General features: G+C 41.3%; 1 protein-coding gene across 4 annotated transcripts in view; it reads right to left on the bottom strand.

Annotated features, from left to right (window-relative positions):
* The window catches only part of MFSD2B (MFSD2 lysolipid transporter B, sphingolipid), a 39258-nt gene extending 24341 nt beyond the window's left edge, over positions 1 to 14917 (bottom strand). For 2 of the 4 annotated variants that reach the window (XR_014690858.1, XM_084512900.1), the window contains exons 1-5: positions 14310 to 14911; positions 9474 to 9590; positions 5873 to 5997; positions 2498 to 2621; positions 1023 to 1101 (exon numbers count right to left, since the gene is read on the bottom strand). Coding sequence is in view for 3 of the 4 variants with exons in the window: in XM_084512900.1 (XP_084369026.1) it covers positions 1023 to 1101; positions 2498 to 2621; positions 5873 to 5997; positions 9474 to 9590; positions 14310 to 14492 (628 nt within the window). In the remaining variant the exon portion in view is untranslated. Of the gene's footprint in view, positions 1 to 1022; positions 1102 to 2497; positions 2622 to 5872; positions 5998 to 9473; positions 9591 to 12794; positions 12979 to 14309 lie in introns of those variants that run through there. The other 2 variants (XM_084512902.1, XM_084512901.1) reach the window with 2 other exon arrangements.
* Between the last annotated feature and the right edge of the window lie 220 nt (positions 14918 to 15137).

Below are 15137 nucleotides of genomic sequence, written 5' to 3'. Positions count from 1 at the left end.
ATATTTTAGCACTTCTGGACATATCGTTGTGCCTCTGTGGTCCAGTTTTCTGTATACTCAACAAGTATGTTGAGGGTTAGAAGAACTAGTGGAAAAGAAAAGGGTTCTTGCTGTGAAGAGAAAACAGATGCAAAAACAACAAGAAGTTATAAACTACTCCAAAGCAACACCAAAGGACACATTAAGACAGAGAAAAATCTTTCATGTGACGTTTGAATACTCTTTTCTTTTAATGCTGGTGGACATGAGAGACAGCAGCTACACGATAAAGAAGGCATGAGAACAGAGCTGAGGAGAGAAGGAAGCAAGAAACTGTTCTTACATGCATTTTATGAGCTATACAGGAATTATTGAAAAAGATTTTCATTGCACTTTTTGGTTTTAACAATTTGCATCAAAGCAAAATCTTTGTCTGGTTTTGGAGAGTAAAGAGATAAAGAGCCTGAGATCTGGTCTGTAAGCTGTCATTCTTTTAACTAATACAGTCAGAATGCTAGTTATATAACAAGATCTTTCTGCTAGCTACCTGCAATGTCTTAGATTTAAAAAGACACAGACATAACAAAAAGAGAGGTTTTAATTGGTGTGCATGTGCACGCACACACACAAAAAAAGAAAATCCAAACTAAAAGAAAAAAAAAAGCTCAAAATTACCTTCAAACTTTTTTAATGGAATGTAAAATGAGATCAGCACTTTGTGCTTTCCCCTAAAAATCATCTTTAAATGAAATAATTATTCTGTATTCAGGCTCTGGGTAATTTTTATTTTTCTCCTGGCTAGCAATAAACTGAAAAGAGTTTATAGCTAATTTGACAATTTGAGACAATAAAACATTAATATCTCCCAGTTAGCTAGAAAAATGGAAGCATCTACAGGACAAAATACTTCTCATCAGATATTAAAAATCTCATGTAAATGTCCAATTTAGGGACACAAAACATTAGGAACTTCCTATAGCTAGAGAATGATTTTAAATAAAAGCCAGCCCCAGTCCACATGAGAAAGCCCGCATCACACTCACGGTACGCAGTTGCAGAATCTCGCTCCTTCTGGTCTGTGCTGAGAAACATGGTGAGAGCTGTATATGGCACCTGGAATAGCTATGCAAAGAAAGAACATCATTCAGGAAGTTTCAAGGTAGATGATGTATTTCTCTGATATCCACAAAGATAGTTTAATGTAACGTTAGAAGTCATTTATTAAGAACTTTGCATCTTTTAGCAGAAAGACCTGGCTTTTCTTTCTGTTTTATAAAGCACATAAGAGCAAAAAAAAAAAAAAAAATCTCTTTCATAATACAATAATAAATAATAAATTGCCAAGAGGCTCGACCTTAATGCTGCGTTCATCCAGCTTCCTTGGGAAAAAGTCCTTTAAAACCAGGCTATAAAGCATCTAGTTTTCTTTGCACTAAGAGGCTATCATGTTCCGAGCTTGAGCTAACTAGCAGGAAGCAAAGCCATAATAAAACAATATAATTTTCCACCTTATTCAAGCCAGAAGACTGCATACATCCCCCAAATATTTCAATATTTGTTTCAGTACATAATTCTTTAACTCTCTGGGAACCACTTTTTCAAAATATGACCTAGTGAAGTTCAATGAGCCAGGTTTCACCCTGCTGTATTGCAATGCAGCTGCCTCACTTCCAGTCCTGATCTGCTGTGAGATACTGCTTCGTTCTGGAGATACCTTCTTTCACCTTGATACTGGCTACAAGGCAGAACTGGGTGACACAGCCCCTGCACGTACAGTTATGGAAAATGTCTGAGAAGTTCCTTGGGATCCACTGAAATAATAGTTCCTACAATATGGTTGCTAAATACTGCAAGTTTTGCAATATGGCGCAAAAATTCATGTGTTCAAACTCTTTTATCCAGACATAAATATCTTGATGACTATTATCAATACAATTTCAGCTCTGGGCCTCTGACTTTTCCTTGCCTTCCACCTTGAGTCAAAGCACCCAGAACTAGAGTCTCAAAGCCATCTGGTCTCCTAATCTGTCCCTGAAAGCAGAAGTTGTGAGAAGTTAGGTGTCTAACTGGAACGTAGGAATCTAAATATCTCTTTGGATTTATTCAAGAATGAGTTAAGTATCCAAGACACCTCACTAATTCCCCAAAAGGATGAGGTGGTTTATGACACTGTTTTTCCCCAGATGTGCACCAATGGCTTTCAGTGCAAGTATTCTACCCTTTTGTGTGTTCAGACCCTTTGGCGCTAAGTCACCTGCCTAAGCCTCAACTACCAGAGAAAGATCCTGGAGGTAATCTGGCTGAATTAGCAAGTCATTTGCCAGAAAACAACTGGACAGAAACTGTGAACCAGCAGAGTTTGATAAAGAGACATCTGCCAATCCCTTAAAACTCGCTAGAAGTTGAAATATAATGTAAAGATTTGGTAAACCTCAGTTTATTAAATTGGAATGCAATAACAGAAAAAAAAAAAAAAAACAGACTACTGCTGAGACCATCATGACGTGTGACTACTTACTGTGGTCAGTGCTTGGAAAAGGCAGTAGAAAATCAGGTACCACACAACTCTTCCTGATACAAAAGGAGGCAGGTACCACATGAGCAAATAGGACACTGCTGTGAAGGGTGTACATGCCAGCATCCTGCCAAGAGAATTAGCACATGCCTATGATCTCAACATAAGGCTAGCAAAGCACATTAAGTTTTCCTCCTCATACTCAGTATCACACAATTCATTTTATGTGCAGTTTTCCTAAACGCAATCATGATGTGATTTTAAGCATTAAATGTCTGCATGCATTAAATGCACAAATTAATAAGAAATTTGTGTACTTCCATAAAATGTAATAAAACAGTAAATCTGAAGGAAAAAATCTATAGTTACATTAATAACCTACTCAGAACTGACACAGTTGCCTTGCACTTGTACCGTAATAGCATAACTCTATTGCTACTTCTTAGTACATCCCTAGACTACATCTTTATTAGAAAGAATCACTGAAAACTAAGCCCTGTTGTCACATGCCATAACATACTTCAGCTGCGTTTCCATGAGTTTACTTATTAGGAAGGATTTCTTGTTCTAATTTTAACACCGTCAGCTTTCCTCTCAACTTGGCCTCTCCACTGCTACTTCAAACAAATGCAAACATGTTGATATAAACACTGAAAACAGCACAAAAGGTAACAGGCAGCTCACTGCAAGACTTCCTATGGTCTGTATCTACTCTGGTATATAATTATTTACTCCATTTTACTCAACAATAAAATTCTTAATCACCCCAAACACAAAAGGATCATCATCCGTTGGGGAAGGTGGCTTAAAAACAGAACTACAGAAACTTAAATTCCAGACATTGCCATGTACCAGCAATTAATTACACTTGGTCTAAAAATGATTTCAGGCAAACAACACTCCAAACTCTGTGACAGAAGTGATCAGATGCTATCATTTCGTAAAAGTCTGAGCTGCAGCAGCAGCAGAGCTCTGCCACGTTCTTGTAAATCAGACGTTAAACAATGCAATTAGATGACCAAGATCACAATAAAAAATATCCAAACACGTAAAAGAGAAAACAGATTAATCCCTTCACAACAGCACTACTGACATTGGGGGTCAGCTGATTATTTTGCAATCATGAACCGAAAACATGGCATACAAAAGGGTAATGTGGGTAAATAGTTCAGTAAAACAATGACTTTCCCACACTGCTCTGGGGGATGGACAGCGTCACTGGGAGCTAAATATTTGCAAGGAAAGTGCCAGGTTCTGGTATTCTCTGTCTCTCCAGTTTCCAGGCCATCAGCAATGGAAAACACAAAGAAGGGCAAAATCCTCACCCATGTCAGGGAATCTACCTTCTTCTACAAAAGTGTGAGCTTTTCCAGGCTGGTGTCCAGACAGAGGCACCACAATGAGATGTTTTATGGTCATATTTTTGTGCAACTTCTCAGCAATAACCCCCTTAGTCGCATTATTCCCTCCTCTTTTCACATTTTCCCTCCTTCATTAATTTCAGTGAGTTTTCAGAGCCTTGCTGAACTTGCTGATTTTCTACTATTAACTCCTTTCACAAAATATTTGACTAGATTTGTGTATTCTAAGTCAGTGTCTGCTTATTCCTTTTAAAGGCATTACATAAAATACACCAGTAATGGCCGATGACTTCCTACTATATTATGTACAGTATTAAGCCATACTTAAGCTTTTGGCCTCTTTAATAATGTTTGTGCTTTGTGGGCAAACTTTTCTGACAGAGCCAATTCCATTGTTTCACTCTGGATACTTAGCAAATCAGAATAATTTCAAAGTAATAAAGTATTTTTAGACTAACAGGAGATACATTTTTTCCTTGCATAAAAATGATCTGAGCACCAAAGCACAGGAACGAAATTACTATGAAAAGCTACCATTACCAAAAGAAAAAAAAAAGACAAAATCCTTCTGGAAAGAAAGCAGCTGGTTGATGAGTGCATATTGAAGGATGCACTTCATGTAGAAGATTCTTCCTCTAAGAAGTGCAACTTGTACAGTCATTGGTTTACAGCACAAAGGGCTGCTAAGTTCACACTTTTGCTAGGATGGAAGTTATCCTAATACTGATCTAATATCAACACTAAATGTGCTTATTTGCAGTATTTTCAAGAAAGTGAAAAAATGCATTGAATACATCTATTGGCATTTGTTAAAAAAATGTCATCTGTCAGATATGAGCAGCTCACAATTTTCTGTAGCTCTAAAACCACATGCCAGCAAGAGAACCACCAGCTAAAAAAACTGGCTTGTTTTCCTTGATGTTTCAACAACTTCTCTACATGTTTACACTTAGATTTTAGTTGTGAATTGAATTTGGGGATTATATTAATTCAAAATTCATAATTAATTCAAAATACCTGGCAATACATCCTTACAATGCATGAGATAGAGCAGTGATTAAAGACTCCCTATTTCACAAAATACTTAGTCTCCCCGTGACTTCTGAAATAAAAATAAATAAAAAATAAGCTCCCTCTAGCATGGTTGAGATTGGATTCCTCTAATATGGACCACTCCTTTACAATTTTCTTGCTTTACACCTATAAAAAGGAGATTGATATGAGATCTCCTTCTTACATGAACATTCATTCTTCTAATTCTGCTAACATGGGGACAGTAGAGGTGAGAGTGTTACTTGCCATGCAGGTTCTGCTGGACAATAGCAAGGGTGCATACAAGATGTAAGTACATCACAGAGAAACATCACTGCATCCCTTTAGAAATGCTGTTGAAATCGCAGAGCATCTCTTTCCTCTATAAAACTCATGGTGATTTTTCAGTTAAGTATCTTGATTATGGGGACACACCAGCAACAGGAACAGAGCAATTGCTATAAGGACGAATGAAACAGAGTTTCACATCTGTTCCATGTGTATGCACGTATCTTTTAGTGAGCTGGAAGGCTGAGAGCATTAAAGATAAGGGAGCTCCTGAAAGGCTGATGTGGGAGGTGATGGCACACTAGGACACAAGTAGAAATTACAACTTTGTGAAGGTGTGCAGCCAAACTGAAAGGAATCTAGACAGAGATGAAAATTCAATCCCCGACAAGGTTTTACACCTGAGATTCTAGTTTTGTTAACGAAGTGGTGTCTTGTCCTTCTCTGTTTGTTTATCAAATGGTAGAAAGTCTTTGTATGCTTTCCGCGGGTGAAGAAGCTAAAGGGAAACAGGTGACGTGATAATTTTTCTTTGTGATTTTATATATGACGAATGGATATGATTGCTTGGAAAAAGGCAAGGAAAAATAAGTCTAATTCAATGAGAAGACTGTATGATCACAACACACACATGCAAAATATTTATATATATATATATATACACATGTGTAAACTACATGTACAGATTTCTGCTTACCAAGGCATGAGACGGCCAATTTTTGTCCATTTACTTTTGCTAATAAAAAAGCCAGCAACAGGATCAGTAACTGCTCCTGAGGCTTTGCCAATGAACAGCACCAAAGAGGCCTGGAACGGTGTAATCTGAAAGTACAAACACAGTACTCTGAACAAGAGCCATTGTTCCCCAGTACAATGAAACAGCAGAAAGCAACTTTCCAGAAAGAACCTCAGTGTTTTAAAGAGTAATGTTCACTCATTTACAAAACATGGCTGCTGCTGTCATAGAAATTACTACTGGTTACTCTATTGGTTTCCCATAGCAAACAAACAAAACATTGAGACAGGCATCATGCAAAATGAGATAAGAGAAGAAAAGTGCAAGGAAAGGGAGATAATAGACATGCGCAGAACTATGGTCTATAGGCAGATGGTCAAACAGGAAGTCTTTGTTTTAGTTTTAAAACCTGTCAGAGTGTCTCTGTAACTTTCCCCTCAGCTTGTTCCCTACCACAGTCCCATTTCCAGATCACTGTCTTGACCTGACCTAGACAAGAGCCGAGGTGGCTGTGGACATGCATTCATGCTTTTTCATCTCCTGAGATTACCAACAAGGCTGCCAGCTGGTGGCACGAGGCTGCAGATCACAGAAGGGTTAAAAACTTGTGGTTTCTCCTTGAAGCACCTAGTTCATGCCACCAAAACTATAGGCCTGAAAAAAAAGTCATTGAAATCTATATAACCTTGAATGTTCTCTTAAATCTTTAAAAAATAAACATATAGAGAGACCACTGAAACAGCCTGTGGGACTGTGAGTGCAGAAAACACCCTTCGTCTATATGTGACTTCATGCCCTCACTTCTTTAAGCCAGCTGGAAGCCTGGTGAACGCAGCGAATCCAACACCAAGTTTGAGGTAATATTCCCTGCTTTTGTGCAGGGTTTATTCCTCCCGGGCAGCATCGCCTGCCTTCAGCTCGCACAGGTCCCCTGTGTACAGAAATTGCTGTGGGTATTCCCTCAGAGGTGAAAAAAAGGAGCAACAGTGTCCAAAATATCCAAGACAACCTTTGTTAAAGGCAGATGCTACACACTTCTGGAATCACACTTGCTAAATTTTAGCCCAAATTAGGGGAAATTGCAGAAATAATTAATTTTCCTGCTACTGCCAGCTCCAAGACACGTACCCACCCCAGAAAGCTTAGGAACAAGGAAGGACTGGGGTTGGTACTGCGGCAGGTAATGACAGCAGCTCTCTGAGCATCCCATTGCTGTACTACAGCACAAGGCTGGGACGTGTCCCACAGCACCGTAGTGGGGTCCAGGCTGGCCACCATCTGTGACTTGTGCCCTCCCACTGCCACGGTGACAACAAGAACAAAATAATGATGCAGAAAGATAGAGCAGGTAAAATAATGTGTTGATATATGGACATATGGGCAGAAAGTTTGAAATTAGGTGGGTTTTGCATCGGTATCTTGCTCAGATAACGTGAGTAGACAGAAAGGAAGTAAACAGAGGTGGGATACCTTGAAAATTAAAGGAGGAAAAGGAGGAAAGTTAAGACCTCTCTTACATTAGGAGTGGAGTCTTTGCACAGTCTCCCAATTTTATGTCATCTACAGGGGCTTATACATCCCTTAACTGCATTTTCTTTCCCTAAATTTAAAGAGTTTCAGCACCAGTGCCAGCAACTTCTCAGTGCTAATGCAAAACAAGATAAAATATGCTAAATTCACCCATTTCAAAAGGGAGAAAGACCAGGATCTATTATCAGAGGTTTTAGTGTTTTCTAGTAATGTGATTCAAGGCTTCTGTGTGGTTTGGAGTTGTATTTGGATGTCTGTAGCTTATACAGGTAATTTAGGTGGAATATGGAATTCAAATGGAAAAAGTATAAGCTACGAAAAGTGAATACAAATGTAATTTTCTTAGAAGGTGCCCAGATTATGCAATAAGGTTTACACATAGTGAGTTTCACAGTCTCAGAAAGAGTTGAAACAGTTCTGCCCTCTAAGTGGGCAAGATTTAAATTCAGGCACTTACTATAAAATGACATACTCTCCTCTGGGAATATATGGGGAAAAGGAAAAAAGAAAAAACAAAACCACAGGAACTCAGAGATGTTGATCAGGCCTTGAAAAATTCCTGCCCCTGCAGGATTGCTTCAGAGAACAAATTAAGCCATCAAGGAACAAATAATTAAGGCCCTTAACAAAGTAATAACAGTATTCTTACAAATGTTAAGCAAAATTATAGGATTTCAGTAGAAGCTTGTTAACAAAAATAATGATGTCATTTATTTAGGTAGCATCAAGAGATGCAGGAATGGGACCTGAGCTTCCTGGACACTCTACACAAACACATAAAGAAATAAATGCTCCCTAGGTTCAAGATTTTGCAGTTCCTGTGATAAGCAGAGGATGGGGAAATTCCCGTATTTATAAGCACCCTAGAAAATTGTATTAGTGTCTTCCTCATCCAGTTCATGCTTCCTGATCTCTATCCTTGACGCAAGTATAAAACAGTTGTGCTCAGAGCTGCATGTGCCTCCTGCTGCACCTCCAAGCAGTTCCTTCTTCTACCTTCAGCTCTTCTCAGACATCCGCTTGCCATCCTTGACACTTCTGTCCAAATCTGTCCCCTTTTCCTGTGACTTTGACCTCTACAAGACATTTGTAACTCCTCTACCCTTGTCATGATATTCTGTCTTTCTACATCTTAAAGAGCAACTGGATAATAATATTGATCCAGAACCTCCTTTTTGTTGTTGTTGTTATTGTTGTTGCTTGTTTGTTTATTTTCTCCAGCAAATAAAAGCAGTCATCATTGCTGAACTCTACTACGGTTTCAGCCACAGCTGTTTTCACAGCCCCTGAAGTTCGGCCTTTTCTCCCTAAAACCCTTTCTTCCACCCTACAATACCTTATCTGTCCCACTTAGCTACCACACAGACATACAAGACAATCCAAAACAGTGAAAAATGCTTATGGGTTCATTTTCTTTGTTTCTCTGCTGCCCTGGAATCTAGCTGGAGCACTGAAAGTCAGCTGAATGGGATGACTCCAGCTGCTTTTTTTCACGAAGTCTATTTCTGCACTGGAAATCCACACACCAGCAGCAAAGAGCCTTCAGGAAGGATCACTCAGCTTTCTTTGCAAAGGATAATTATCCTAGTCTAAACAAATAAAACTGACATGAAATTATGATGACTACTGGATGCAACTGCAGTAATTTTAGACTAAACTGAATGAACAAAAATTCACAACCTCAATACGGTACTAAGAGCGTTGCAGATGTTTCCTATCTTAGACGCTCTTGATATCAAGAACTTCTTTTGCTTGTGTCTGCAAGTGAGAGAGCTCTGGAGTACCTAAAGCTCTACTGATGATCACAAACTAAAAGGAAATGATGGCCACTACAAGTCAGAAAGGAAACTAGTGAGGAAAACATATTTTTCCAGACAAGTTTATGCAGCTTCCAGGACGCTGAACAGCTAAAGGCAATGCTAACAAGACAATTTAAAAGCATTACTAGAGAATTTACCTTTTATAGTTCTAAGCACATTTTTGATGACACCAATGTTGAAGGAAATCTGTAAAGGTTTCTTGTGCTACTTACATGGGCTATATCTAGCAGGTAGATCTGTAGGAAGAAAGCAGCAGCGCTCCCTGCCACTTGGTTTGGGGCACCTCCTATTGCATAGCATAACTTGCGACAGACTGAGAGCCTGTATTCCTGTGCAAGGAGAAACAGAACAGTTGATGAGAAGAACAAAGTACACGTGATAAAAACTGCAAAAGTCATAATAGTAAAGTCTGAGGCTAACTCCAAATTCAGGTATTGCTTCACAGGTATCCCATTAAGAAACAATATGCCCTAAATCCCTACCATCATTTGAATGCTGATTGTTCAGGTTTTTAAGACATTTTGTTCCTACAATCAAATCACAGTGTTCCTACACAGGAATCTAGGTTCACCTACCTGCTTCTCATTAGCTATTCAGACCAGGTTGTTGGACAAGGCCCTGGCCAACTGATCTAGTGGGTGGCATCGCATCCCATGGCAGGGGGTTGGAATGAGATGGGCTTTAAGGTCTCTTCCAAGCCAACCCGTTCAATGTTTCTATTAAAAATGAACCAGTTTACAAGCAAGGAGAAATAAAATGCAGATACTATAATTCTGATTTCTGGTTGTGTCTTGGAGTGTTTAATTCAGATTTTAAAAATGCTGAAAACTTTTTTTTTCATTTAAAATAATTTCTTCTATTAATCTTTCAGACCATGATAATTGATATATGCTTTCTTGCCACAATAATTAGACAACATTCATATGGGAAGAAAATTTCTACAGTCAAAGGCAGACTGAATACACTCCAAAGATTTGTGTCTTATTCATTCTTCACTTTGCCACAACTTGCTGGTGAGATCCTGGAAAAGTCACTTGACTTTCTCTGTCTTCTTTGCCTTCTTCTTCTTTTTATTTTTTAAACCAGTTAAAATTGGTAAGATAGAGAAAATTACTTTGGGCCTCAAGTACTGTTTAGGAAGGACTAAGACACTCTGTGAGTTTCAAAAACTTTTTAAAAACTGCTCTCCCAGCTGCATTTTGATGTGTGTTTGAAAAGTACCATAAGCATCTAAGAATATTCTTCAATAGAACTGACAAATAACAGTACGATAAAAGCTGAAAATAAGGTTTCAAACTCATAATTAGAAGACAAAAGATGTACAGTCTAATAGAAATGCTAATGAAGAATGCTGTGTTTTCCAGTAGTAACAGTTTCAGAATACCAGAAAGCCTTTAAAAATACCTCAGAGTTAATGTCTTCATATAAAACTCAAAGTACAGGGAGAAAATGACTCTATTAATCTTGTATTCCTTTCATAGAGACAGCATATTCAACCTAAATTTTGACTTTTGAGAAATTTAACACATATTCAATCCCTTCTTAAAGACTGCCGTCAGGAGAAGTCAGGACACGTAAAAAAAGAGTAGCAATATTAATTGTGGATCTGCCCTTTCTCTGAACTGAATACATAAGCCCTAAATTCTTACATCAGATTGGGATAAAAATAGAGATATGATAATGAGATCCAAAACAATGATAATATTTGGATACATTACCTAGCTTCTGAACATTTTAAAATGTACTAAGTGCCATCATCTTTACCATGTGATAGAGTTTTGATAAGTTTTAGACTTCTAGACAGAGCCTTTCATCATCTAATCGTTCTCCTTCAAACTGTTTTATCTGAGTGGGCGCGAGCAAGAAGCAGGAGTATCAGGACACTTCTTCTGTGTTGGAGAGGAAGAACAAAAAGTCTCAGGCTAATTACAGCTCTCATTACTGGCCTAGTTAAGTGTACAACCACCTTCTTTAGGGGTGGCGTCCCGTTACTCCACCCCAGCAAAGCGAATGGTGTCAGGGCACTAGCTGCAAATTGGGGTCGCCACAGCGGGCCTTGCTTTTACTCCAGATTGGCAATTCTCTTCCTCCCGGGGAAATAAAAAAAAAAAAGGAGAGCGATACACAAGCACAAGACAGGCTTCATCAGAGAAATGTACTATTTAATTCAATAAAAGAGACTTTAAGCCCAAGAAACAGACATTTGCTGTACAAAGTAACTACCTGCTTTTCATACCAGGGTCTTGTTAAGCTGGGAGCTGTCTGTAGACCCCACACGTCTACTAATCTTCTTCATTTGACTTGCAACACAGTTCTCCTGAGCCTTGCTCCAGGGACCGTGTACTTTTAAACCTAATCACACTGTTTTATTTTTTAATCATACCCTTCTCCTACCCCACCTCCATCCACCTAGAAATTCAATTACTTTTGAAGTTTATTTTCCTCTGATTCCTTCCCTTCTGAGCTCCAAGCGTTGGCAACACGACTTCCAGCTGAAACCAAGGGACTAAGTTATTGCCATACAAATCCGAGGTCCCAATTCACCCTCAAAACAAGCTGAGAAAAACCTTCAGATCCATAATGCCATTTTCCTACTTACTTTCCCTAGCAGCTGTCTACAGTGAAGGGCATGAATAAAGAAAAAGCAAATGTCTTGGTGTAAAATACATCGTCCCAAGATCTTTTTGTAATGCAAAGAATAATTAAAGCTGTGGCACAGAAAACAGTTGACCAAGATCTCAACTTGCAGGCTGCAGGCAGCACTCCTCTCTTCAAAACGGTTTAATGGTTAGCAAAGTTACCACCTTAGCAGTCTTAAATTTTGGGGGGAGACTCTCACTATGACTCCACACACCCTCAGGATGCTGCTCAGCTGCTTTCTGAACCGCGTTCCCTCGACTCTCCGGCAAAGTTAAAGATCAGGTCACAGCAGAGGCTACATCTCCAGCGATAGCCGGTTTTGTTTTGGGGTAAAACAAGCTGTCAGATAGACACAGCACATGGAGTTTCCTGCCCTGGTAGCTTCAGAGCACAGGCAGTCAGCATTTCGTGAACACCCCGAAATGGAGGCTATATTCTGACCAGCACGTGTAGCACCTGCGCTCCTTTTATTTTGCCTCATTAATTCCAGAGCTCATTTGTACTCGAAGCCATAACACACTACAGCAGCTCAGCAGACAAATGACACGCTGTGAAAGGAAGCGCCGCTTTCCTCATTTCAGATCTGCTGCCTGGTGATTTCACTGAGTACCCCTGAGCTCCTATCCGCTGCAAAATAATTATGCAGACTCCACATTACATTGCAGCGTCTCTCTTCCAAAAGAAGCACCCCTCAATCTATTTTCCCTCTCCATATGAAGTTATACCATAACCACATTTTCTACCTCACTAGGAGTGATTCTCTGTACTCGTGAAGTGGAAACAGTTCCTTCTTTCTAAATTCCTGGGGCTATGGTTAAGAGTAGAAAAGATTACAGTATCTGGATGAGCAAGTCCTCCTTGGTTGCGATTACATGATATTGCTAACGCCTGACCTCAGAAGCTGGCCTCGGAAGGATGAAATGGATGTGAGCAGAGCAGGACGAGCAGCTGCCAGAGGTTTGCTCAGTTCCTCTTAAGACTGAACTTCCTGCTGCAGCACAACCTCCAGCAGCAGAAATTGCTTGATTGCTGGGGAAGCCAGCAGAAGCTGTTTCACCTGTGTAAGTTCATCGGTAAACTGAAAGTACTGAAGAACTCACTAGCAAGCTGAATGTGTAGGCAGCAGTCGAATAAGGAGCAAAACACAAACTGTTTGAACCGAAAATTTTGTTTTGAGACTCCTTTTTTTGTAGTTGAATACAAGTATGTTGGCATCAAATTGCTCCTACAAGCCCTGGAAGAAAGGTGAGAGGTAAAAGAAAAGAAGGTGAAGTTATATATGTATTTTTTTTATTTTCAGATTAACTGGAAAATTTTGTATTTACACATGCCCCAGTCACATAAAAGTTCATTTTGTCTCAAGGTAAATCAAGAAAGCATAACAGGTGAAAGATTTGATTTTGCTCCTCAAATAGAGTAAATTTAAACATTGCTACAGAAAAGTCATGCATCTAATGCATCCCAGTTCCTTTATTTTAAATTCTCTTGTGACTTAAACCATATGGAACAGAAATTGAGTATGATATTGATAACAAATCACGTATTAGGAAAAAATAATAAAGTCTTTAGCACATTGAAAGCAACTCTTGGCAGCTGTACGAGGATATTTCACAAACATTATGGGCATAAGGGGCTGAGGTAAACATTTTGTCCTAAAGCTGTTATTATCAGTTCTGTCCAGAACTGAGGGACCAAGCCATTTAAGAGTAACCAGAAGAGAACGCCACCCCTGGAAGGTTCAGATAAGCATTTTATCAGAGAGACAATGGAAGTGCAGCTACCGAGGAGCAGCTCTGCAGTCAGCTTTTCTCTCCCCGTAGATTAAAGTTTCAGCTCTTCTGTGGGCAACCGTACAACACCCTCTTGAAAGCAGGAGGTGGAATGGAAGAGGTGGGACCCCTGGCCCCTCATGGCAAGTTTCTTGGGGTCTTTTTGGGTTTGTGACAGGCACGAACCCATAGTTGATGAGGCATAATTGGGGTATAGTTGGGACAGGGCTTGGGTGCAGACCTCGCTGAGAGCACCGAGTTTGGACGGGCAGCGCTGAGACACCCGGAGCTGGTGGGGAAAGGCTCCCTGAAGAGCGAAGGGAGACGACGTGCCGTTTGTAGCCACCCAAGCGGACAGTAAATGTCACGCAGTTCCCTTGAGGGAAAACGGCAGTTATGTCGATCTTCTCCGTGAGAGAGAAGGAGGGGGGGGGATTAGGTACATTGAGGTACTTCACTGAGGTGCGCTGCGCTGCGTAGAGCAGGGCAGCAGCACGGTCGGGCTGCCCCAAAAAGCACCCCAAAAGAGCACCCTCCCCTCTTCAGCGGCAACGAGGCTCCGGGACAGGACTCCCCGCGGGACACCGCCCCGTGAGGAGCCCCCTGACAGCCGCCATTTCCCCCCCTCAGCCCCCTTACCTCCTCCTCAGCCTCCGGGCGCTCCGGGGCGTCCCTCGCAGCCCCGGCCATGGTTAACTGCGGCCAGCCCGCCCCCGTCCTACACCTGTGAACCCAGGGCGGGGCGGCAAGGAGAAAAAGAGCCGCCGAGGGACTTCCCCCCCCGCACGTGAGGGGCGAAGGCGCTATCGCTCCCAGCCGCATTTCCCCTTACGGCTGCACGGCCGCTGGCAGAAACCCCTCAGTGCCCTGTGGAGGCATGGAGCCCGCTGTGCCCCCTCGGATCCGCCTCCCGTGAGGTGAAAGCGGGGCTGTTTTGCGCTGGGAGTCCCCTGGACAGCCCCGGTGGCCGCGGCACACGCCGCCCGCCCCAGCCGCTCCCCTCTCAGGCGGCAGTGGTGGGCAGGGGGCTGCCAGAGCAAGTTCTCAGCGCTGCAGCCGCGGGGAGCTCTGGTGTGGTGAAATATGCGTGAAATAGCCTGAAACTGACACCTTTATAAGGTTGGAAAAGACCTCCGAGGTCATCTGGTCCAACCACCCTCTTGCCACCAATGTCACCCACAAAACCACGTCCCCAAGCACCACGTCCAACCTTTCCTTGAACACCCCCAGGGACGGTGACTCCACCACGTCCCTGGGCAACCCGTCCCAGTGCCTGACTGCTCTTTCTGAGCAGAAATGTCTCCTCATTTCCAACCTGAACCTCCCCGGCACAACTTGAGGCCCCTCCCTCCAGTCCTGTCACGTGTGAGAACCCCCAGCTCCCCACCCCTTCCTTCCAGGGAGTTGTAGAGAGCAGTGAGGTCTGAGCCTCCTCTTCTCCGGACTAAACCACCCGAGTTCCCTCAG

Source organism: Aythya ferina, assembly GCF_964211825.1.
Source record: "Aythya ferina genome assembly, chromosome: 3".
In the NCBI taxonomy this organism is placed as follows: Eukaryota; Metazoa; Chordata; class Aves; order Anseriformes; family Anatidae; genus Aythya; species Aythya ferina.
Note: the sequence above shows the minus strand (reverse complement) of the source record. Positions and strands in the feature narration are given on the sequence as shown.